Genomic DNA, 26,727 nt, shown 5'->3' with positions numbered 1-26,727 from the left:
GGAGGATGGAGCACGATGGGAGGTGCACACCTCCCCCCAACACACACACACATGCGCACTGCACAACACACACACACTGGGAAACACAAACACCGCCCTACACAGACACCCACACACACAGACAACGCTGCACACACACAACACCCAACACACAAACACCGCAGCATACATAAATATACGCACATACCGCGCAACACACACACACTGCACAAAACATACCTCCCCCCAAAACACACACACAAACCACGCAACACACACACAATGCTACAGACACACAGAGCTCCACAAACAACGCAACACACGCAACACACACAACGCAACACACAAACAACACCGCTGTCACCCCCCGCCACACCAAGACAACACCCAGAACATGTACAGCCCCTACACAAACACTTGGTAACTACACACAACAACATCTATATATATATATAACAAAAATCATACATGAACTACACAATACGTAAATTCTAGAATACCCGATGCGTAGAATCGGGCCACCTTCTAGTATTTAATAAAGGAGATGGTAGACATTCCCTATACGTCACTATATACTTTTTCTATACCTCTCTATTAGGACGGTTGGATCCGACCTACCTGTATATTAGTACAATGATGAGAACGATCAGAGCCACAAAAGACGCCCCAACTCCCAAGCTGATCTGAGCCTCCAGCGGGAAGGTGAGCTGACTCTCCGTATCATACTGGACCTTCCCGAGAACCAAATCAATTCCTCCTATCTGCACCTACAGAAAAAAATAAATCATAATATGGGAGTCTCATCTTTATGGGAAAAATACATGTTGTGCCTATTATTGGATTTATCATCCTGTACTGAGCTGCAGTCACAATTCCACAAGCTTCAGAGCTGAAATCTCCCAGAATTCCCTTGTCTGTATAGTGATCATTTGGGGATTTGCACAGCTCCTTACTGTAAACTCAGGCAGGGAGTCCACGCCTTCTCTCTTGGATGGGTAACGAGGGGTCGGCTGCTTCTCCGGGGGCTCACAATAAAGGTGGTTACTCGTGAGGGTCTTCACTGTGCAGACTCCATCCCCCACCATTGCGATCATCTCTTCTTTTGTGATAGCCAGGTCCAGATTCTCTCCCTAAGAATAAAACAAGAGGTCATATCTGTCCAGACGACACGTGTGCCACCTAAATCTACCCGTCCTATGGTGGCACGTGGACTTTATACAATACACTATGGCGGACCAAGTATATAGCACTACAATGCTCCAGCTATGGGCTACCAGGGGGGCTAGTGTGGAGCCGAGCTTCCCTTAAAGTTCATTTAAAGTTCACTTTAATCAATAGATCTTGGAATAATAATAATTTCCACAATTGGATGTGTTTAAAAAAAATGTTCCTGTGCCAACATAATCTAGTAAACGTGCCCCTACTTCGTGCTGTAGAGGTGGTCAAAATTTCCGACCTGCTGACATCAGGGCTACACTTATTTTTTCACTTACCTGCTTGTATTTGTGGCTAAAAAAATTTTCAATTGGTTCTATTAATAATTTTGCTCCATTTTTCTCATATTGTCACTGTGTTACACGGACTAGTAAAGGATGCAGAATGAGTTTACTGAGAATCCTTCAGTGAGCTCACTATGAGGATCTGACAGGGAGCTTGTGACTCTTCTCTGTGTTTCTCTGAGCTCCTCTCAGCTGATTTATGACCACAGACCACATCAAAGTTCTATTATAGGCCACAGAATGAGTTCACGGAGAATCCTTCAGTGAGCTCGCTATGATGATCTGCTGGGGAGCTTATGATTCTTGTGTCTTTTTCTGAGCTCCTTTCAGCCGATTTATGACCACATCAAAGTTCTATTATCGGCTGCAGAATGAGTTCACTGAGAATCCTTCAGTGAGCTCGCTATGATGATCTGACGGGGAACTTATGACTCTTCTCTGTCTTTTTCTGAGCTCCTCTCAGCTGATTTATGACCACAGACCACATCAAAGTTCTATTATCGGCTGCAGAATGAGTTCACTGAGAATCCTTTAGTGAGCTCGCTATGATGATCTGCTGGGGAGCTTGTGACTCTTCTCTGTCTATTCCTGAGCTCCTCTCAGCAGATTTATAACCAAAGACCACATCAAAGTTCTATTATAGGCCGCATAATGAGTTCACTGAGAATCCTTCAGTGAGCTCATTATGATGATCTGCTAGGGAGCTTGTGACTCTTCTGTCTTTTTCTGAGCTCCTCTCAGCTGATTTATGACCACATCAAAGTTCTATTATCGGCTGCAGAATGAGTTCATTGAGAATCCTTCAGTGAGCTCGCTATGATGATCTGCTGGGGAGCTTGTGACTCTTCTGTCTTTTTCTGAGCTCCTCTCAGGCGATTTATGACCACAGATCACATCAAAGTTGAATGTCCAAATAAAAAAAACACTTAAAAGCCAAACAATTCAAAATTTTTAACGAAACTCCATTGTAAAAATTATTTTTAGCCTCAAACCAAAGCATATTACGTTTCCTGTGCAATTGTAACTTACGGATCCAACCTATATCTTGCACTTGCATCTCTCCACTGTCCTGATACCTTGCTACAATGTATCAGTTCAGGTAAAATGTATCAGTCTGGGTCACAGAAGATTGCCTAATCTGGATACAACTGTAGCAAACCCTCAGCTGTGAATTGTATTTAGGTCAGAACAGGTTTTCAGGGTGTTTAAGGCTGCTTTCACACATCCTGTTTTTGCCGTGCGGCACAATACGGCGTGCTGCAGAAAATACGCAACCGTTTTTTTTGCCGCCAGTTGCGTTTTTTCCCGCATAGACTTGCATTAGCGCTGTATTGTGCCGCATGGCCTTGCGTTGCGTCCGTTTTTTGCCGGATGTGGCATATTTAGCCCATGCGGCGGCCGGATGGAACGTTGCCTGGCACTTTTTTGTGCGGTGAAAAAACCGCATTGCGCCGAATCCGGCGCGATTCCCAATGCAAGTTTATGGACGCCGGATGTGGCGTCCTGCGGCAAAAATCGCATCCGGCCGCCGGATACGTTTTTTTTGTACTGCACATGCTCAGTATGAAGCCGCATCTGTCAAAAAGCAGACGGGCTGCATGGAAAAACTTATGCAACGGATCCGTTTTTTTCGCCGCATCCGTTGCATATGTTTTTGAGCCGGATTGTGCTGCTGCCGCCTTAGGCTGCTTTCACACATCAGTTTTTCTGCATCAGGCACAATCCAGCTCAAAATCCTATGCACCGGATGCGGCGAAAAAAACGGATACGTTGCATACGTTTTTCCATGCGGCCTGTCCGCTTTTTGACGGATCTGTTTTGATACCGAGCATGCGCAGTTCAAAAAACCACATCCGGCCGCTGGATGCGTTTTTTTGCCGCAGGCCGCCGCATCCGGCGTCTATAGGCTTGCATTGTAAATTGCGCCGCGTTCCGTGCGATGCGGTTTTTCGCCGCAGACAAAAAACGCTGCAAGCAAAGATCCATCCGGCCGCCGCATCGGCTAAATATGCCACATCCGGCAAAAACCGGAAGCAATACAAGACCATGCGGCACAATACGGCGCTAATGCAAGTCTATGAGGAAAAAATGCATCCGGCGGCAAAAAGAAAAACGGATGCATTTTTTCTGCAAAGCACCGGATTGTGCCTGATTGCAAAAAACTGATGTGTGAAAGCAGCCTAACTGAACAAGAATGTTGAAATTCAAATTCAAATTTAAACTGAAATTCAAATTTAAATTCAAAATCGCTTTATTGACAGGGGATGGGGATAGGGGCTGTTTTAGGCAATTCACTGACATGTAGCATCGACCCTGAAAATGGTGAAAAATTAACACTCATTATACACCACCGCTTTATTCCTATAAACATTGACCCTCCCCCTTTAAGTGTCTGGACGTTTCCTACCTCCACGGAGATCACGCTGCCGGGCTTGTGCCGATATGGTTTGGCTGGATCCTCGGCATTCAGATGCCTGAGCACCGGGTCTGGCACGTAGGTGAATGGAGCCGAGTTAATGACAGTGAAATTGAAGCGAAGATTATCCAGAATGAATTCTACGTCGACTCGGGCGTTCCAGTGTAAAGGGTTAATGGCCGGCGTCTTACAAAGCAGCAGGAAGGATGAATTCACCTGGCAAAGCTCCTCAAACTGCAGAGAGACAACAGCGGAGGATGAACAAGAAGATCCCACAAGGTTAGGGTCACCATTAATCATAAAGGGGTACTCCCATCTGAAGAAGTGATGGCATAGGTCACTCACCACGTCTTTATTGGAGGGGTCTGATATTTAGAACCTGAAAATAGACAGAAGCCCCTTTGGTGGTTCCTCTCTCTAAAGCAGGTTAAATCACCAACTATATAGAAAATTACAACAAAAACTTCATTTAAAGGGGATTTGTCATTTGCAATAAATGTATTTTTTTTTAAACTGGTGTAAAAGCCGTTGTTCCTCTGAATCCGGCGTTGGTTTTCTTTTGTTCCTGCTCCTCTCCGTTCCTGAGATATGGCCTACTTTTCCGTGGATATAAATCTGGTCTTGTTCAAAATCTGGGTGTGGTCTAAAAGACGACACTCACAGAGAAGAGTTGAAAACCATGCCCACTATACTAGCAAGACTAGATTTATATACAGGGAAGAGTGGGCCATATCTTAGGGCTAGAGAGGAGCAGGAACAAAAGAAGAACAGCGCCGGATTCAGGAGAACAGCGGCATTTACATCAGGTAAAAAAATTACATATTTTTGGAAAGTGACAGGTCCCCTTTAAATAAATCCAACATTGTTACAGCTGATAGACAATAGTGACCCCTTTCTTCAGAGGATTGTGGGGCCCTGAGAGCAGGGTTGCCAACCCACTACTCAATATTCCCTGAACAAATGGACCAAAATTTACAGAAAGACCAAATTTTTTTTCACACCCCTTAAAAAACCATGCCCCTTGGTAAACCACACCCACTGATAAAACCACGCCCCTGAGATGTCCAAAATAGCAAATTGAACATACTGAGAATTACACCAGTATACAGGACAAGAGAAGTGGTACTGTGCAGTGTATATATACAGAATAATACAGATACTGAGGATTACACCCAGTATACAGGACAGGAGAAGTGGTACTGTGCAGTGTCTATACAGAATAATACAGATACTGAGGATTACACCCAGTATACAGGACAGGAGAAGTGGTACTGTGCAGTGTGTATGTATATATATATATATATATATATATATATATATATATATATATATATAGATAGATATATATATATATATAGATTAATACAGATACTGAGAATTACACCCAGAATACAGGACAGTAGAAGTGGTACTGTGCAGTGTATATATACACAAAATAATACAGATACTGAGGATTACACCCAGTATACAGGACAGGAGCAGTGGTACTGTGCAGTGTATATATACAGAATAATACAGATACTGAGGATTACACCCAGTATACAGGACAGGAGCAATGGTACTGTGCAGTGTATATATACAGAATAATACAGATACTGAGGATTACACCCAGAATACAGGACAGGAGAAGTGGTACTGTGCAGTGTATATATACAGAATAATACAGATACTGAGGATTACACCCAGAATACAGGACAGGAGAAGTGGTACTGTGCAGTGTATATATACAGAATAATACAGATACTGAGGATTACACCCAGTATACAGGACAGGAGAAGTGGTACTGTGCAGTGCATATATACAGAATAATACAGGTACTGAGGATTACACCCAGTATACAGGACAGGAGAAGTGGTACTGTGCAGTGTATATACAGAATAATACAGATACTGAGGATTACACCCAGTATACAGGACAGGAGAAGTGGTACTGTGCAGTGTATATACAGAATAATACAGATACTGAGGATTACACCCAGTACACAGGACAGGAGAAGTGGTACTGTGCAGTGTATATATACAGAATAATACAGATACTGAGGATTACACCCAGTATACAGGACAGGAGCAGTGGTACGGTGCAGTGTATATATACAGAATAATACAGATACTGAGGATTATACCCAGTATACAGGACAGGAGAAGTGGTACTGTGCAGTGTATATATACAGAATAATACAGATACTGAGGATTATACCTAGTATACAGGACAGGAGAAATGGTACTGTGCAGTGTATATATACAGAATAATACAGATACTGAGGATTACACCCAGTATACAGGACAGGAGAAGTGGTACTGTGCAGTGTATATATACAGAATAATACAGACACTGAGGTTTACACCCTGTATATAGGACAGGAGAAGTGGTACTGTGCAGTGTATATATACAGAATAATACAGGTACTGAGGATTTCACCCAGTATACAGGACAGGAGAAGTGGTACTGTGCAGTGTATATATACAGAATAATACAGATACTGAGGATTACACCCAGTACACAGGACAGGAGAAGTGGTACTGTGCAGTGTATATATACAGAATAATACAGATACTGAGGTTTACACCCTGTATATAGGACAGGAGAAGTGGTACTGTGCAGTGTATATATACAGAATAATACAGGTACTGAGGATTTCACCCAGTATACAGGACAGGAGAAGTGGTACTGTGCAGTGTATATATACAGAATAATACAGATACTGAGGATTATACCCAGTACACAGGACAGAAGAAGTGGTACTGTGCAGTGTCTATACAGAATAATACAGATACTGAGGATTACACCAAGTATACAGGACAGGAGAAGTGGTACTGCGCAGTGTATATATACAGAATAATACAGATACTGAGGATTTCACCCAGTATACAGGACAGGAGAAGTGGTACTGTGCAGTGTATATATACAGAATAATACAGATACTGAGGATTACACACCCAGTATACAGGACAGGAGAAGTGGTACTGTGCAGTGTATATATACAGAATAATACAGATACTGAGGATTACACCCAGTATACAGGACAGGAGCAGTGGTACTGTGCAGTGTATATATACAGAATAATACAGATACTGAGGATTATACCCAGTATACAGGACAGGAGAAGTGGTACTGTGCAGTGTATATATACAGAATAATACAGATACTGAGGATTATACCTAGTATACAGGACAGGAGAAATGGTACTGTGCAGTGTATATATACAGAATAATACAGACACTGAGGTTTACACCCTGTATATAGGACAGGAGAAGTGGTACTGTGCAGTGTATATATACAGAATAATACAGGTACTGAGGATTTCACCCAGTATACAGGACAGGAGAAGTGGTACTGTGCAGTGTATATATACAGAATAATACAGATACTGAGGATTACACCCAGTACACAGGACAGGAGAAGTGGTACTGTGCAGTGTATATATACAGAATAATACAGATACTGAGGTTTACACCCTGTATATAGGACAGGAGAAGTGGTACTGTGCAGTGTATATATACAGAATAATACAGGTACTGAGGATTTCACCCAGTATACAGGACAGGAGAAGTGGTACTGTGCAGTGTATATATACAGAATAATACAGATACTGAGGATTATACCCAGTACACAGGACAGAAGAAGTGGTACTGTGCAGTGTCTATACAGAATAATACAGATACTGAGGATTACACCAAGTATACAGGACAGGAGAAGTGGTACTGCGCAGTGTATATATACAGAATAATACAGATACTGAGGATTATACCCAGTATACAGGACAGGAGAAGTGGTACTGTGCAGTGTATATATACAGAATAATACAGATACTGAGGATTACACACCCAGTATACAGGACAGGAGAAGTGGTACTGTGCAGTGTATATATACAGAATAATACAGATACTGAGGATTACACCCAGTATACAGGACAGGAGCAGTGGTACTGTGCAGTGTATATATACAGAATAATACAGATACTGAGGATTATACCCAGTATACAGGACAGGAGAAGTGGTACTGTGCAGTGTATATATACAGAATAATACAGATACTGAGGATTATACCTAGTATACAGGACAGGAGAAATGGTACTGTGCAGTGTATATATACAGAATAATACAGACACTGAGGTTTACACCCTGTATATAGGACAGGAGAAGTGGTACTGTGCAGTGTATATATACAGAATAATACAGGTACTGAGGATTTCACCCAGTATACAGGACAGGAGAAGTGGTACTGTGCAGTGTATATATACAGAATAATACAGATACTGAGGATTATACCCAGTACACAGGACAGGAGAAGTGGTACTGTGCAGTGTCTATACAGAATAATACAGATACTGAGGATTACACCAAGTATACAGGACAGGAGAAGTGGTACTGTGCAGTGTATATATACAGAATAATACAGATACTGAGGATTATACCCAGTATACAGGACAGAAGAAGTGGTACTGTGCAGTGTATATATACAGAATAATACAGATACTGAGGATTACACCCAGTATACAGGACAGGAGAAGTGGTACTGTGCAGTGTATATACAGAATAATACAGACACTGAGGATTACACCCAGTATACAGGACAGGAGAAGTGGTACTGTGCAGTGTATATACAGAATAATACAGGTACTGAGGATTACACCCAGTATACAGGACAGGAGAAGTGGTACTGTGCAGTGTATATATACAGAATAATACAGATACTGAGGATTATACCCAGTATACAGGACAGGAGAAGTGGTACTGTGCAGTGTATATATACAGAATAATACAGATACTGAGGATTACACACCCAGTATACAGGACAGGAGAAGTGGTACTGTGCAGTGTATATATACAGAATAATACAGATACTGAGGATTACACCCAGTATACAGGACAGGAGAAGTGGTACTGTGCAGTGTATATATACAGAATAATACAGATACTGAGGATTACACCCAGTATACAGGACAGGAGAAGTGGTACTGTGCAGTGTATATATACAGAATAATACAGATACTGAGAATTACACCCAGTATACAGGACAGAAGAAGTGGTACTGTGCAGTGTATATATACAGAATAATACAGATACTGAGGATTACACCCAGTATACAGGACAGAAGAAGTGGTACTGTGCAGTGTATATATACAGAATAATACAGACACTGAGGATTACACCCAGTATACAGGACAGAAGAAGTGGTACTGTGCAGTGTATATATACAGAATAATACAGATACTGAGGATTATACCCAGTATACAGGACAGGAGAAGTGGTACTGTGCAGTGTATATATACAGAATAATATATGGTCACAAGGAAAAGAAAAGTGACTATAGCCCCACCTGCTGGACGGTGCAGAGTGAGCTCTCCGGGCATTCTGTCTCTGGCACGATACGTCGCTGCCTCCCAAGACTTCGCCTCCGCCTCCTTTCCATTGGGGATACAGTCACTCTGATTTTTGGAGCTTGCACCACATCCAAATTCTGTCCATAAACCAAAATCACACGTCCTCCGCTATGATAAAGAATGCCCAAATTAGTGGTTATAGTTCTCCTTTAATTCAAGCCCATTCTTATAGTGAGACTTTTATACCTGAAGAAGCTCCTGGCGGGGCTGGCAGAGGTGATGTTGGGGTCCGCGGTGTATAAGAAGAAAGCATCAGGGAAGCTGAAAACCTGTTCTCCATACCAGACGGTCACGCGGAGGTCGGAGGTGGCATTGCTGGACCCGGTCAGACATTGGAGCTCGTTTTCCTGAATCTCCGAGGAACTTTGAAAATGAAAAAAAAAAAAAAAAAAAAGATTAAAAATACATAAAAAAACCAATTGTTTCAATTCTACAATAGTTGCAAACACCTTTCCTGAAATACTCTGTGCTGCTATTTCCACTTAGCACAAACAAACCCCTCGGCCAGAATATGTAGAAGGTATTTGAGCATCTTGGTCACAGCTGATCCTATAGACTTACATGTCACAGGGAATTTCTCCAATCAAAACTCGGGTGTCGCTGGGACGCCCGGTGAGAAGTTTGGATCCTGTAATAGCCAATCGGGTTCCTCCAGATTTCGGTCCACGAGATGGAACGAAAGAAAACAGAACGGGATTCTGAAAAGAAAAAAAATAATAATTTGAATTTATAATATAATCTAGAGTTACTTTTATATATATATATACACACATATAATATATATATATATATATATATATATATATATATTATATTATATTATATATATACATATATACATTCACACACAGTATATATATATATATACATATATATATATACACACATATACACACATATATGTATGTATATATATACAAAATTAGGAAAACATTTATTCCAAAAACAGCGCCCCCCCTGTCTACTGGTTGCATCTGGTATTGCAGCTCCTCGTCAATCATTTCAATGGAATGAACCTTCAACACCAAACACAACCAGTAGACAGGGGAGGTGCCATTTGTTTTTGTTTTTTTTAAGGAAATCCTGGAAATCCCCTATAATTGGGAGTGTACATAGAAATCATGGGCTCTTATAGGGCCTTTAAGTTGAGGGTGTGATGTCGATCAACGTCACCACCTCACCCAGTGTTCGTCCACTTTTAAAGTCTGGGCCCATGAGTTGGTGGGGTGGAAGTGGTAGTGAATGGCTCTGCCCAATGCGTAACTTTTTCCCACTTCTGTAAGTCCTGGGCAGGGGATGGGCCATTTGGCAAATACCACTCCCAACTCATCGGCTCCCGAGCCGCCATGTGGTCAGCCTCCATTGGAGTGATACCACTGCTTTAATCTGTTTTTCAAGGGGGTCATGTGAAACCACCAAGTATTGTTGGAGTGAGGCTGAACCTGCAACAACCAGAGTTTTTGGAAACCAGGTGAATAGAGACGCGGAGACAGAAGACCGGTAATAGGGAATGGCAGCTGAAGGGCAACAGCAAGGTGGAAGGGACAAAACTGAAAAGTGGCAGTGTTGCTAGCACCTGGCACCAGAGGCGCCTGCCAAGGGTCTTTTTGCCCAGACTTAGCTCCAATGCTCGTCACATTCCACTTTTCACAGTCTTACCTGATAAGTAAAAACTTGGGTGGAAACGCCATGTAGTCCTCCAGGAACCTCTACCAGGACGTGCCCGGGTCTCTCAGACCAGCTTTTCCCAGCCACACATACTATACTGCAAGAAGAATGGATAACATGATCAGGAATGACATCGCAGAGCCATCAGTCTTTGCTGTTTGGTGATTTTATAGCCATGACAAAAAGGTACCTGCTGGAGATCTCATATTTCGTGACATCCACCATACATGGGATATTGGCTACTGATACCCGGTCCAGAATGTCTTCCAGTTTTTGGCCCAAATTGGAGCCAATGATTGTAATTCTCGTCCCTCCGTCCACAGGACCTGAAAGAGGCTCGATCTGAAAGGGAACACACCGTCATAGTCTACGGGGTCAACAAAAACATTAAAAAGTTGATGATCATCAACCATAAGATGGACATATAGTGTCTTTTTACTGGGACACTTAGCCATAAACTATATTCTGTAGGGGAACCTTGGAGCAAGAGTTCAATTTCCCTACCATGCCTCCACAGAAGTTAGGCATCACACCATTTTCTTTTTTGGGTGTATAATACATGGATGTGCCAGGTCCACCAAAGCGATAGGATCTCCTTTATGTGTTTTCCATCAAAGCGAGAGGAGCTCTCTATATGGGTTCTCCACCAAAGCGAGAGGAGCTCTTCATATGTACTCTCCACCAAAGCGAGAGGAGCTCTTTATATGGGCTCTACACCAAAGTGAGAGGAGCTCTTTCTATGGGCTCTACACCAAAGCGAGAGGAGCTCTTTATATGGGCTCTCCACCAAAGTGAGAGGAGCTCTTTATATGGGCTCTCCACCAAAGCGAGAGGAGCTCTCTATATGGGCTCTCCACCAAAGCGAGAGGAGCTCTTCATATGTGCTCTCCACCAAAGAGAGAGGATCTCTTTATATGGGCTCTCCACCAAAGCGAGAGGAGCTCTTCATATGTACTCTCCACCAAAGCGAGAGGAGCTCTTTATATGGGCTCTCCACCAAAGCGAGAGGAGCTCTTCATATGTACTCTCCACCAAAGCGAGAGGAGCTCTTTATATGGGCTCTACACCAAAGCGAGAGGAGCTCTTTATATGGGCTCTCCACCAAAGTGAGAGGAGTTCTTTATATGGGCTCTCCACCAAAGAGAGAGGATCTCTTTATATGGGCTCTCCACCAAAGTGAGAGGAGCTCTTTATATGGGCTCTCCACCAAAGCGAGAGGAGCTCTCTATATGGGCTCTCCACCAAAGCGAGAGGAGCTCTTTATATGGGCTCTCCACCAAAGTGAGAGGAGCTCTCTATATGGGCTCTCCACCAAAGCGAGAGGAGCTCTTTATATGTACTCTCCACCAAAGTGAGAGGAGCTCTTTATATGGGCTCTCCACCAAAGTGAGAGGAGCTCTTTATATGGGCTCTACACCAAAGTGAGAGGAGCTCTTTATATGGGCTCTCCACCAAAGTGAGAGGAGCTCTTTATATGGGCTCTCCACCAAAGCGAGAGGAGCTCTCTATATGGGCTCTCCACCAAAATGAGAGGAGCTCTTTATATGGGCTCTCCACTACATACAAGTTGAAAATAACTAAAAAAACAAACAACTTCTACCCATACCGAATGGATGAGCGGTGCAGGACACGTTCCCTCAACCTCCTCCGTGCAGGACTCTTGGTACATACAGCTTGGTTGCTCGCCTCCGCACCACACACAGTTATATTTGGGGTCGGCGGTCTGACATCGGCTGCAGTCAGCGTGTCCCACAGAACAGTTATATAAAGTCACTAAAGAACAAAAATAAAGTTTTATTTTTAATAATGTTGGGGGCGGAGAACGACCAGACGTTGTATTGACTCTACAGGACGTACCATGGAGATCCTCGTAACTGTCCACCTGGAGGTCCGGCTCTCTCTGCACATAGACCAGGGCATTGAACTCCGGCTGCGGTGCGGAGTAACTGTACTGCAAAAAGAAGAGGGCGATAGAACAGAGAAAAGTGACATCTCTGCAATGGATTGTTCTCGTAACTAGCCCAATATTTTCATTTAAAGGGGTTGTCTCATGATGACGATTCTGTACTTATGATCTATAAGGGGAAGTGTCCACCAGAGAGACTTTTCCTTGCTCTGAACACCATCTACGAGTCAGAATGGAGAGTCCATCTCTATAAGTGGTTCCCTTCATGACAGCTATGACCAACCCAAGCGAAATGCGACCCTATGGGGTTGTCTCTGATATGTCCAAGAGGTCCCAACCAGTTGGATACTTGACACTTTCACCCATTTAGACAAATCAAAAAATGTAAGGTTGACCATAGATATTGGAAAGTTATGGGCAAATCCCTTGATAAGGGCCTATTTTGGTGGATCTCATTAGATGGCATTTTCTGGGGGTAGAGGTACCAGCCATGACTCTTGCCTCCAAGCTAAACAAGCATATTATTTGTAGAATCAATAAGTAATAATTGCCGGGCTAATAAATTCTTCTCTATCTTCTAACAAATCAGGGTGACAAGTCAGGAGGGGTTATTGGTGAGGGTCTGAAAAAACGAAGCCATGTCCCAGTTGGATCCAAGGAATGCCTTTGAAATAAAAGGGACGGTAATGGGCCACCAGCTTGCCCTTCTAAAGCTGATAGTTGCCAATGGGACGGTACAGGGCCACCAGCTATCCCTTCAAAAGTTATTTCTAATGGGATGGTAAACGGGCCACCAGCTTGGCCTTCAAACGTTATTTCCAATGGGATGGTAAACGGGCCACCAGCTTGCTCTTCTAAAGCTGATTGTTTCCAATGGGACGGTACAGGGCCACCAGCTTGCCCTTCAAAAGTTATTTCCAATGGGATGGTAAACGGGCCACCAGCTTGGCCTTCAAAAGTTAATTTTCCAATGGGACAGTAATGGGCCACCAGCTTGGTCTTCAAAAGTGGTTTCCAATGGGGCACAACACTAGCTACAGTGATGTCCCCCATTCTCTTCAGTAATTAGCATGATCCTAATATCTAAGGCCGTCACCAACATCGAATACTCCTGGACCATTACTGTAATGAAGGGATTTTGAAAGGCAGCTGCCGAAAATGAGACCAGTTTGGATTTTAATTCCTGAGAAGAATATTTCTCGCCCGTCCCAATTTTTACTTTTCTGATGTTCTTACTTGGTGGAGTTGACATGTGATGTAATAATTGGACTCATCCACAGTATCCATCTCAACAAAGGCATCGGTCACCAGCGTCCGGCCTTCCAGAATCAGGACACAGTCATAGTCCCACTGGAAATCCTGGAGAATTGGAACATATCGGAGAATTAAAGCCACAAGAGTTATCAAAACTGCACCCTAAAAATGACTTTCAAAATTGTTGGGGTTACCTGATAATGGTGGAAGTTTTTCCCAACTAATGTTATTTTACGCTCCACATTGACGGGTAGTAAAGAGGAGCTCTGAATACTGTGCACGCAGGGACAAGCCTCCGGACCCAAGAACAGCTCCTCTTTATTCTGTACAAAATAATAAACAAAAACATTGTTAGGTTTTGCTCTCCAAAAGGCATGTGATACAAGAATTTACAAAATGCCAAAAAGGGGATCCCTGTGTCTTGTTCCACTCCATTTGACGGGTGTGGCACGGGTGACATTCATGTGGTTTCTGACAACAGAAGGTCACAGCATTTGGCTGCCAAAATGCTCACTGACTTTACATTGTTCCTGCTGTCAGTATTCATTGGTATAGGTAGCTTTCCTACTGGATTTTCAACTATTCCCCTTTTGGACCCAGAAGGAGCTCGCCTTCCACCCAGCTGCTTATCATCAGCATTCCCTTTGTGCTTAAATACTCCCATCTTCCCTGGACTGGTGCTGGAGATATTATTCAGCTTATTCTAGCTCAGGTTGCAAGCAGGTGGCTTGCTCTCATCTGTTTTATCATTACTGAAGCTTGCTGAACTCCTGCCTGTGTCATCTGTGGATAAGTAGTTCATGCTTTTGCCCCTGTGTGTCCCCCTTGTGTCTTCCTTTAGTTTTTAGTGGGGTTGATGAAGAGCTCATCTGGTCCATTCCCTTTTTAGGGTCCAGCACTAGGGTCAGGTATCCAGCTTGGCGCATAGGAACTTATCTAGGGTGGTGAAGGACCCCAGGCATCAGCAGTATGTTTGTTCAGGGGTCATCATCTCCTCCTTCCCTAGATGCAGGGGTCCCCTTACTTTACCTTTTTCCACTTACTTCCCGTACCTAGAGCGACAACCTAGTATTAGGTCAGTTTTTGGCCCCAAATAGGCCATAAGTGCAGTGGCCCCTCTGTGCTAATCCAGCCTCAAGTGCATCTTATCTACATCATCCATAAACCGCTTTATTCGGCAGAGAACTGGCGCATGCGCAGGATGCTTGTTCCGAGCAGAGGAATCAGCTCTTTTGTGCCCTTATGCCAATCATGATGAAACATCCATGACATTTAGTCTACAGTTGTGAGGCTGCACAGCGGCAAGCATACAAGACAGAGGGCACAATTTTATATCAGCGCATGCGCAATAAAAAAAATAGAATCCTTTTTCCAGAATACGGTGAAATCACTGCACATGTGCCAGCGTCATGCTGTATCACTCAGTGTGTGGATAATGTAGGGTGTGGATAATGTAGAAGAGGAGCTGGATTAGCACTTATAGGCAGGGACACTTGTGTGGTCCGGCTCCTCCCGGCAAACCCTTGCGTGGTCCGGATACGCCCGGCGGACCCTTGCGTGGTCCGGATACGCCCGGCGGACCCTTGCGTGGTCCGGATACGCCCGGCGGACCCTTGCGCGGTCCGGATACGCCCGGCGGACCCTTGCGCGGTCCGGATACGCCCGGCGGACCCTTGCGCGGTCCGGATACGCCCGGCGGACCCTTGCGCGGTCCGGATACGCCCGGCGGACCCTTGCGCGGTCCGGAAACGCCCAGCGGACCCCTGTGCTGTCTGGACACGCCCGGTGGAGCCATGCGCTGTCCGGAAACACCCGGCGGACCCCTGTGCTGTCTGGACATGCCCGGCGGATCCTTGCGCGGTCCGGACACGCCGGCGGACTCATGCACGTCTTGGACACGCCCGGCGGACACTTGCGTGCTTCTGATACGCCCGGCGGACACTTGCGTGTTTCGGATACGCCCTGGCGGATACTTGCCTGTTTCGGATACGCCCTGGCGGACACTTGCCTGTTTTGGATACGCCCTGGCGGACACTTGCCTGTTTCGGATACGCCCTGGCGGACACTTGCCTGTTTCGGATACGCCCTGGCGGACACTTGCCTGTTTCGGATACGCCCTGGCGGACACTTGCCTGTTTCGGATACGCCCTGGCGGACACTTGCCTGTTTCGGATACGCCCTGGCGGACACTTGCCTGTTTCGGATACGCCCTGGCAGACACTTGCCTGTTTCGGATACGCCCTGGCAGACACTTGCCTGTTTCGGATACGCCCTGGCGGACACTTGCCTGTTTCGGATACGCACGACGGACCCTTGCGTGTTTTGGATACGCCCTGGTGGACCCTTGCATGTTTCGGATACGCCCTGGCGGACCCTTGCGTGGTCCGGATACGCCCTGGCGGACCCTTGCGTGTTTCGCATACGCCCTGGTGGACTTTTGCGTGTTTCGGATACGCCCTGGCGGACCCTTGCGTGTTTCGGATATGCCCGGCGGACCCTTGCGTGTTTCGGATACGCCCGTCGGACCCTTGCGTGTTTCGGATACGCCCTGGTGGACCCTTGCGTGTTTCGCATACGCCCTGGCGGACCCTTGCGTGTTTCGCATACGCCCTGGCGGACTTTTGCGTGTTTCGGATACGCCCTGGCGGACCCTTGCGTGTTTCGGATACGCCCGGCGGACCCTTACGTGTTTCGTATACGCCCGGCGGACCCTTGCGTGTTTCGGATACGCCCGTCGGACCCTTTCGTGTTTTGGATACGCCCGGCGGAGCCTTGCGTGTTTCGGATACGCCCGTCGGACCCTTTCGTGTTTCGGATACGCCCGGCGGAGCCTTGCGTGTTTCGGATATGCCCGGCGGACCCTTGCGTGTTTCGGATACGCCCGTCGGACCCTTGCGCTGTACGGATGTGCCCGGCGGACCCTTACGCGGTCCGGATATGCCCGGTGAATATTTGCGTGGTCCAGATACGCCTGGCAGAAACTTGCGTGGTCCGCATACGCTCGGAGGACACTTGCGTGGTCCGTATACGCCCGGCGGACACTTTTGTGGTCCGGATACGCCCGGCGGACACTTGCGTGGTCCGTATACGCCTGGTGGACACTTTCGTGGTCCAGATACGCTCGGAGGACACTTGTGTGGTCCGTATACGCCCGGAGGACACTTGCGTGGTCCGGATACGCTCGGAGGACACTTGCGTGGTCCGGATACGCCCGGCGGACACTTTTGTGGTCCGGATACGCCCGGCGGACACTTGCGTGGTCCGTATACGCCTTGCGGACACTTTCGTGGTCCGGATACGCTCGGAGGACACTTGCGTGGTCCGTATACGCCCGGAGGACACTTGCGTGGTCCGGATATGCTCGGAGGACACTTGCATGGTCCGTATACGCCTGGCGGACACTTTCGTGGTTCGGATACGCTCGGAGGACACTTGCGTGGTCCGGATACGCCCGGAGGACACTTGCGTGGTCCGGATACGCCCGGAGGATACTTGCGTGGTCCGGATACGCCCGGCGGACACTTGAGAACTAATTGTCATGCAATACAGGAGAATGGCATTATCTGCTCCAGGTCATGAACGTGTTCCCCATAACAGTGTCACACATTTTAACTTTAGTTTAAGCTCTGTCTGGTAGACCTGGGTCTCTGGCGGAAACTTCACCGATTCTGCCCTTGAACACAGTGTCTTGTCTGAGGCTCGGCAGCCCGGTGCCAGCTGGCTCGGTTGGCAGGAGGAGGTTTTCTCAGCAGTGGGATGTGCATGCCAGAGAGAGCTCAAATAATGTGTCCCAACTCATAATTGTGCCCAGCGTGAGCCAGCTGGCGTCCCTGCAAAACCCTCAATACGTTAACAATTCTTCACAGAGGCGCTGCCAAGCTGGAGACAGGGCATTGTGCGCCATGGCATTATCAATTAAACACAAAACGCAACTTTGTCCCTCAAACTTGCTCAATAAATCTCAGCTCTTGATGATCCAACTTGCAGCAGAGGACAGGCTTCTAAATTTGATGGCCTTTATCGTCAGAAAACGATATTCAAACAGTTAAAGGGAGGCTCCAAAATCCATAAAGTGTCTCATTTACTGTGCACCAAAAGTAGGGAACGCTCCCAGTGTCTTCATATTTACTTCCGCCATTGTCAATGGAGGGTCCTTTTTGGAAGAGAAACCCTCAGTGATCAGCGTCAATCAAAAACGTTTGGAGCAATTCTTTCATTTACAAACAGTGCCACCACTGGGGAAAAAGAGTATTGCACCATGAAGTTTCAAATTGATGCTGTCATGCTAGGTACGGGGAAAAGCGAAGGGAAAGGAAACCCTGTGTCTAGGAAGGAAGAGATGGTGACCCCTGACCAAACCTACCACTGATCCCTGGGGTCACTCACTGCCCTAAATAGGTTCTGCACCTATGCGCCGAGCCGGATACCTGACCGTAGGCGGACCCTGAAATAGGCCCTAGGAAGGGAATGAGTGAGATGAGCGCATAAACAACTTCTCTTCAGACGACTCAGGGTGCAGTACAGCAAAGAACAACGTTTCTTCAGATGACTGCAAGCCAACTGCTTGCATCCAGAGCTTGCATAAGTATTAAAGACGACCAACCACCAGGATTTTCCTATATAAACTAAAGCCAGTTCTATATTGGTGCTATCATGCTGATTCTATACATACCTTTAGTTGTGAGATCGGATGACTACTTTGTGAAATATAGGCAAGTAAAGTTTGTGAAATACACTGTTACTTGATTGATAGGTGCTACAGAATATCTCATAGGTGTGTCGGGTTTGCTAGTTATTCCCTCCCTGTCTGCTGCCTGTCCTTCCTCCCTCCTTCCTCCCCCTATAATAACAGAGACAGGGGGGGGAGGAAGGACAGGCAACAGACAGGGGTGGAAATAACTAGTAAAACCTGACCCACCTATTAGATATTCTTTATCACGTATCAATCAAGTAACAATGCATTTCACAAACTTTACTTGCCTATATTTCAGAAACTATATATCTGATCTCACAACTAGAGGTATGTATAGAATCAGCATGATAGCGCCAGTATAGAACCGGCTTTAGTTTATATAGGAAAATCCAGGTGGTTGGTCGTCTTTAAGTCTATCACCAGCACAGATCCAGGGAAAATGAGGGTATTTAAGCACACAAAGTGAAGTACTGATGATTAACAGCTGAAAGGTGAGGACATCTGCAGGGTCCTAAATGGAGAGGGATTAACCTCAAGCAGAGAATGTCAGGGAGCAGTTTGGGCAGTCAAACACTGTGACCTTCTACAGCCAGACACCACAGGACAGTCTGTCAAGCATGATATACCTATAACAAGTCCTCCAGAGACTCTCTGATCTTTGCTCTTAGTAATTGATGAAAGTCCTGAACATGGGACCTTTTCTATTACTTCAAACCAGACAGGACCCTTAATTATGTTAAAAAAAAAGAAGAAAATTCTAATATTATATATATATATATATATATATATATGAACCTTTCTGTACTGTATCCTCTATATCCACCACATTATTTTCCCTGAAGGTCTCCTATACTTTTCTCCTTGTTTTCTGTCTTCTTCCTTTATTTTCAAATCTCTATTTTTTTTTTTCACTTTACATTTTCTATACATGAGTATTGAGGTTAAGACACACTTTACAGCAGCCACACAGACAATAAACAGGATTTTACTCATCGATTTCTATTGGAGAGTGTTGTGGGCATGCACTAGGACCCGTGCAAAGGTCATTGCGCAGGGAGGGGGAGGAAGGAAGCTGTGCCCTTCATCTCTTATAATATCTATATAGGTGTCCCTCAGCTATTATTATCCTGTCTGTGACGATAATGTGATAACTGTTAAGAAGTGATCTCTACATAAGAAGTGTAATGGAGATTGCAAGGAAAGGACGCAAAAATTCATAACTTTGATTAACCGATAGGTGAATTGATGACGACACACACCCATTGTTGGGTAAATCTGCATTGAAGGGACCTGAATTATGCGCTAGTCTTACCAGTTCTAGAAATCCAGGGTCATCTAATTGGTAATCCAAATCCGGTTCAATAATGGCAGGAAAATGAGATGTTCCCTCAACGTCTCCATCACCGGAGAGGATGGTGGAAGCAGAGAAGGAGGCAGTGTCGTTCTCCATGTTGGCAGAGTCTGCCCAGTCATCGGCTTTAGTATGATCCAAGCTTTCTTCTCCCCGTTCTTCCATCACTATGGTGGGCGGCTCCTCTGAGGATGGAAACTCAGTTTCTAGGTCGTCAGGAAAGTCAGGTAAGGAAGGAACACTGAGTATTTGGTTAGTGGTTGGAACAGAAGGGGCAGCAGATGTAAATTCCTCAGGTGGAAGCAGGAGGGTGGTGGTCACCCATGTCATCTCATTCTCAATATCAACTGTGGTAGGTGCCTGGACCAATGGTGGCACCGTAGTGTCAGGAGGAGTGGTGGGGCTCTCGGTTGTCCAAACTTCTTCAGTCAGATCAATGTCAGAAGTGACTTTGAGTGTGGTGCCCTCTGTGACAGATGGGGTTGTGACGATATCTATGGGCACGGTGGTGGGTATGGTGGTTGGCAGGCTGGTTGGCTCTTCTGTCGGAGGCGGAGTTGTTATTTCTGGGGTAGGCTCCTCAGTGGTGGGTTCAACGGTGGTGGGTTCAGGTTCAGGGGTGGTGGTGATTTCTGTTGTAGTCACCGTGGTTGTAACGATAAAGGTGGTCGGTATGGTGGTAGGGATTGGTGTAGGCGTGGTCTCTATGACAGAAGGTGTGGTGGTGGCTGGAGCTGTGGTGGTAGTGCTCTCAGGAACAGGACTAGGGGTGGTTATAGAAAATGTGGTGGTAGGAATAGATGTAGTTGTTGGCTCTGGTACAAAGATGGGAGTTGGAGATGGTTCGGCCACTGGAAACTGAGCCTGGTGATAGAAAGAGATAGGTGTGAGATAGATGGATGGATAGATAGATAGATAGATAGATAGATAGGAGGATAGATAGGAGGATAGACAGGAGGATAGACAGGAGGATAGACAGGAGGATAGATAGGAGGATAGATAGGAGGATAGATAGGAGGATAGATAGGAGGATAGATAGGAGGATAGATAGGAGGATAGATAGGAGGATAGATAGGAGGATAGATAGGAGGATAGATAGGAGGATAGATAGGAGGATAGATAGGAGGATAGATAGGAGGATAGATAGATAAAATGATAGCTGGATAGATAGCTGGATAGATAGCTGGATAGATAGCTGGATAGATAGCGGGATAGATAGCAGGATAGATAGCGGGATAGATAGAGGGATAGATAGAGGGATAGATAGAGGGATAGATAGAGGGATACTGATAGAGGGATACTGATAGAGGGATACTGATAGAGGGATACTGATAGAGGGATACTGATAGAGGGATACTGATAGAGGGATACTGATAGAGGGATACTGATAGAGGGATACTGATAGACGGATACTGATAGACGGATACTGATAGACGGATACTGATAGACGGATACTGATAGACAGAAGGATAGATAGATAAATAGACAGAAGGATACATAGATAGATAGATAAACTTACCAACTTATTGTAAATAATTGTCCCATCTTCACACGTGGCTTTATGGGTGCAGACATGTTGGTGGATGCACCAGTTACATCCCCAGTCACTACTGACACATCCACGACACCTGAAATAATTATGCAAAAAAAAAAAAAAATCCAAATCAAGAAAAAAAATCTAATATTTTTTATTTAAGATAACCAAAATTGTTTCAGCTCACAAGTATTAAAACATCCAGTTCTCTCTTATCTTACATACATGATTGATGTTTTAAGTCTTGTGATCTGGTACAATTGTAGTTTTGTTTCCCTGTTGAGGAGTTTAGCCACTGCACATTCTCTCCCTTGGGGAGTGTGCCCCGTACACTGGAGAGCACGCCCCGTACACTGGAGAGCGCGCCCCGTACACTGGAGAGCGCGCCCCGTACACTGGAGGGCGCGCCTCGTGCACTGGAGGGCGCGCTCCGTGCACTGGAGGGCGCGCTCCGTGCACTCGGGGCGAAGCTCCATAGACTCGGGGCGCGCTCCATAGACTCGGGGCGCGCTCCATAGACTCGGGGCGCGCTCCATAGACTCGGGGCGCTCTCCATAGACTGGAGAGCGCCCTCCGTAGACTGGAGAGCGCCCTCCGTAGACTGGAGAGCGCCCTCCGTAGACTGGAGAGCGCCCTCCGTAGACTGGAGAGCGCCCTCCGTAGACTGGAGAGCGCCCTCCGTAGACTGGAGAGCGCCCTCCGTAGACTGGAGAGCGCGCTCCGTAGACTGGAGAGCGCGCTCCGTAGACTGGAGAGCGCGCTCCGTAGACTGGAGAGCGCGCTCCGTAGACTGGAGAGCGCGCTCCGTAGACTGGAGAGCGCGCTCCGTAGACTGGGGACCTCTGCAGAACTCTATACTCACGGGGCATTTTTGTAGAGTTGAGCCACCGCTGTGCAGTCGTAGAAGATGAAGTCCACCGTGGTGATGGTCACTGCCAAAAACCGGAGCTGCAGTCTCACTCGCAAGTGATCTGGAAGTAAAGCAAGGAGCGGTCTATATTATAAAGTCAGTGCCTGACACAGCAGGGGGCGACAATGAGCCCAGAGGAGATGGGGCAGATTCTGCAGGCAATGACGGGTCTTTACATAACCGTACAGGAGCGGACATATCATTGGTGCAACCTGGTCCAAGAGGTCAAGGGGCCCATTTCTACCTCTAAAATTGGTGGAATTGTGCATTCCGATGGGTTATGGGGCCCATTTACTGTTTTTGCACAGGGGCCTTTTTCCGTCCGTGTCTGCCAGTGCAACCATACGAAGTGATCTATAAGATCCACTGGACATGAAGAGCTCACTGACCTGTTCCTGCTTTGATCACCGGGGCTTTGTTGGGGTCAGGAGACAGACACATGACGCCAGACTCCGTCCTGTCTGCTCGGCTCTCGAAATCCTCAAAGAAGCAGGAGTAGTGTTCATCTTGATACAGAGATGGTAAGTCAGGGATGGCCAGGAAGATCTGCGAGTACAGACAGAAAAATTAGCTACACTCCAGATGATGGACCCAGGAGCGATTTGGCCAAATGGGTGGACTTAGTAGTATATATATGGTCTACAGGACAACCTCGTCCTCCGCCAGATACTACAGTCGTAGCTTGGAATCTTTCAATTGGTGCAAAACTAATCTGGTTGAGTGTCCGGATGGCACTTGCCGCTCTCACTAGCTCGGCCCCCGCAGATACTTACGTTCCGCTTCTCCTCTTTGCTGATATTGGCAGGACTTAGGGACTGCACCGTCAGGCAGTGCTGATTCTCATCATGAGCCCAAAGCCACTGATTCTTCTCTCCTGAACGCAGACACTCGTATCTCCGGCTACATCTGCGGTGGGTAAAGAGGTCGGAGGAAATTAGAAGACGACGCAAACCACATTAACCAGAAAAACTCCCATCAAACTGTCAAAAACGTTTGTGAAGTTTTGTCCTCTGAGAGCTGAATCAAATCATTAACCTTCCCTCCATATTTGACTTTTTAGAGCCAAAACTCTGGAAAGACAAATTTAACGTTATCTTTTTTTTTGTATAATTTTGTCCAAGTTTGTAAAGTTCTGAAACTTTGCAAATACCATTATTAGAGGATTTGTCTTCATTTTTCATAAAATTGCAAGTAAATGGATTCCAAAGCCTGGCTTTCCTTTCATATTTTTCCCTGCATTCAGCTACATGGATATCAGAAAGTATTGATTGGAGTACAGATGATGGCAGTGATGGGTCAGCACCTGTCTCATCCTCTGAGGGTTCTGCTTATCAGAACTTTCTCCTGCGTAATGCTTATTACCAGAGTTTGGAGTACAGATGATGGCAGTGACGGGTCAGCACCTGTCTTATCCTCTGAGGGTTCTGCTTATCAGAACTTTCTACTGCGTAACGCTTATTACCAGAGTTTGGAGTACAGATGATGGCAGTGATGGGTCAGCACCTGTCTTATCCTCTGAGGGTTCTGCTTATCAGAACTTTCTCCTGCGTAACGCTTATTACCAGAGTTTGGAGTACAGATGATGGCAGTGATGGGTCAGCACCTGTCTTATCCTCTGAGGGTTCTGCTTATCAGAACTTTCTCCTGCGTAACGCTTATTACCAGAGTTTGGAGTACAGATGATGGCAGTGATGGGTCAGCACCTGTCTTATCCTCTGAGGGTTCTGCTTATCAGAACTTTCTCCTGCGTAACGCTTATTACCAGAGTTTGGAGTACAGATGATGGTAGTGATGGTCAGCACTTGTCTCCTCCTCTGAGTGTTCTGCTTAGCAGAACAATCACCTGCAGCAGAAGGTTCACCCCTGAATTACTGCCATTATGTGTACTTCAAATTCTGGGAATAAGCTTGTAAGCTTGAAGCAGGATAAAGTTCTGATATGCAGAACAGCAAGAGGAGGAGACAGGCGCTGGACCCATCACTGCCATCATGTGAACTCCAAACTCTGGGTATAAGCCTGGAACAGAAGAAAGTTCTGATAAACAGATCGCTCAGAGGAGGAGACCAGCATTGACCCATTACTGCCATCATCTGTACTCCAAAGACCTGGAATAAGCCTGAAGCAGGAGAAAGTTCTGATAAGTAGAACCCTTAGAGGAGGAGACAGGCACTGACTAATCACTGCCATCATCTGTACTCCAAACTCTGGTAATAAGCCTGAAGCAGGGGGAAAGTTCTGATATGCAGAACACTCAGAGGAGGAGACAGGCGCTGAACCTTCATTGCCATCATCTGTACTGCAAAGAATGGGAATAAGCCTGAAGCAGTAGAAAGTTCTGATCTGCAGAACCCTAAGAGGATTAGACAGGCGCTGACCCATCACTGCCATCATCTGTACTCCAGACTCTGGGTATAAGCCTGCAGCAGTAGAAAGTTCTGATATGCAGAACCCTAAGAGAAGGAGACGGGCGCTGACCCATCACTGCCATCATCTGTACTCCAGACTCTGGGAATAAGCCTGCAGCAGTAGAAAGTTCTGATATGCAGAACCCTAAGAGAAGGAGACGGGCGCTGACCCATCACTGCCATCATCTGTACTCCAGACTCTGGGAATAAGCCTGCAGCAGTAGAAAGTTCTGATATGCAGAACCCTAAGAGAAGGAGACGGGCGCTGACCCATCACTGCCATCATCTGTACTCCAGACTCTGGGTATAAGCCTGAAACAGAAGAAAGATCTGATAAACTGAACCCTCAGAGGAAGAGACAGGCGCTGACTCATCACTGCTATCATCTGTACTCCAAACATTGAGAATAAACTTGAAGCAGGAGAAAGTTCTGATATGCAGAATATTCAAAGGCAAGCACTGACCAGTCACTGCCATCATCTGTACTCCAAACTCCGGTAATAAGCTTGAAGCAGGGGGAAAGTTCTGATATGCAGAACCCTAAGAGGAAGAGATAGGTGCTGACCCGCCACTGCTATCATCTGTACTCCAAAGAATGAGAATAAGCCTGAAGCAGGAGAAAGTTCTGATATGAAGAACCCTAAGAGGATGAGACAGCCGCTGACCCTTCACTGCCATCAGCCGTACTCCGAATGAGTACACTCAGATATCAATGTAGCTGAAGGCAGGGATATAGACTGGGAAGAAGCCAGGCTTTGGAAGCTATTTACATTTTTTTCCAGTAATAAAAACACTTCTCCTAAAGTGATTGGCAAAGTTTTAAAACTTTCCATGCTGAACAAAATTGTAAAAAAAAATAAATAAAAAAAAATAAAAAAAATAATAAAATAAAATATAATAATAAAAAAAAATTTAATTACTCTTTAAAAGGTAGGGTCCCATTACAGCACACCCCTTTTAATAGCCTATTAGGTCATAAAAATATCTGAATTGAAAAACATGCAGTACTAAATATGACCACTAGTGGTCGCTGCAGAGGAGATGGAGCTTCCTCCTGCAGAAGTTTACAGCTTTTGTACAAGGTCATGTGACCACTCGTTCCTCGGACAAAGAGAAGGGGCACAAGTCACTTTTCGATGTTCCTTTTTTGACGGAAAACTAAACACTGAAAATACACAAAAAAAAAAAAAAAAACCAAAACAAACGAACTTACTTTCCATGAAGAACACACCAGCCGCAGTAGGGATCCCCGGTGGTGAGGCATGATGAGCAATCCATGTGTTGGGAACACTCAGAAAGTGGCAATTTTGTAATCTAAAGAGGTAAAAAAAAAACCCTAAATATTTAGAAATGAGAATAATGGAAAATTGCAGAGAATAATAATATATCACGGGAATAATAAACCGCTCAGTGTGAACGGAGCCCTACAGCCCAATGCTCACCGCACTGCGATAGTCACATTAGCATTGAGGGTTTTCCATTTTCCGTGTAACTATTAAAAAAAAAAATGCTGAAAACTTGATGTTTTCACTTTGAGCCTCGTTATAGACTGATTCTTCCACTCAGCAGTCATCTCATTACAATAAACCATAGCCCAGTCGAGAGAGAAAGTAAGTACACCCTTTTTAAATTCTATGTTTTTTACATATCAGGACATAGCACAATGCCAAGGAGGAAAAACATCAGCGATCATTGTTATTAATACATGAATGAATGTTCCAGACCAGCA

The 26,727-nt window shown here is 45.5% G+C and overlaps 1 protein-coding gene across 1 annotated transcript in view; it reads right to left on the bottom strand.

Annotated features, from left to right (window-relative positions):
• PLXNB1 (plexin B1) overlaps positions 1 to 26,727 on the bottom strand; it is a 265,650-nt gene that overhangs the window by 27,536 nt on the left and 211,387 nt on the right. The window contains exons 6-23 of the mRNA XM_075321426.1: positions 26,212 to 26,312; positions 23,367 to 23,499; positions 22,983 to 23,139; positions 22,546 to 22,654; positions 21,669 to 21,777; positions 20,111 to 21,013; positions 14,300 to 14,428; positions 14,088 to 14,210; positions 12,803 to 12,896; positions 12,552 to 12,718; positions 11,136 to 11,287; positions 10,937 to 11,042; positions 9,839 to 9,975; positions 9,464 to 9,640; positions 9,214 to 9,385; positions 3,886 to 4,128; positions 933 to 1,109; positions 598 to 746 (exon numbers count right to left, since the gene is read on the bottom strand). Coding sequence (XP_075177541.1) covers positions 598 to 746; positions 933 to 1,109; positions 3,886 to 4,128; positions 9,214 to 9,385; positions 9,464 to 9,640; positions 9,839 to 9,975; positions 10,937 to 11,042; positions 11,136 to 11,287; positions 12,552 to 12,718; positions 12,803 to 12,896; positions 14,088 to 14,210; positions 14,300 to 14,428; positions 20,111 to 21,013; positions 21,669 to 21,777; positions 22,546 to 22,654; positions 22,983 to 23,139; positions 23,367 to 23,499; positions 26,212 to 26,312 — 3,338 coding nt within the window. The remainder of the gene's footprint in view (positions 1 to 597; positions 747 to 932; positions 1,110 to 3,885; positions 4,129 to 9,213; positions 9,386 to 9,463; positions 9,641 to 9,838; positions 9,976 to 10,936; positions 11,043 to 11,135; positions 11,288 to 12,551; positions 12,719 to 12,802; positions 12,897 to 14,087; positions 14,211 to 14,299; positions 14,429 to 20,110; positions 21,014 to 21,668; positions 21,778 to 22,545; positions 22,655 to 22,982; positions 23,140 to 23,366; positions 23,500 to 26,211; positions 26,313 to 26,727) is intronic.

Source organism: Anomaloglossus baeobatrachus, chromosome 8, assembly GCF_048569485.1.
Source record: "Anomaloglossus baeobatrachus isolate aAnoBae1 chromosome 8, aAnoBae1.hap1, whole genome shotgun sequence".
NCBI classification, from domain to species: domain Eukaryota; kingdom Metazoa; phylum Chordata; class Amphibia; order Anura; family Aromobatidae; genus Anomaloglossus; species Anomaloglossus baeobatrachus.
The sequence above is the reverse complement of the archived record's forward strand: the minus strand, read 5'-3'. Positions and strand labels throughout refer to the sequence as shown.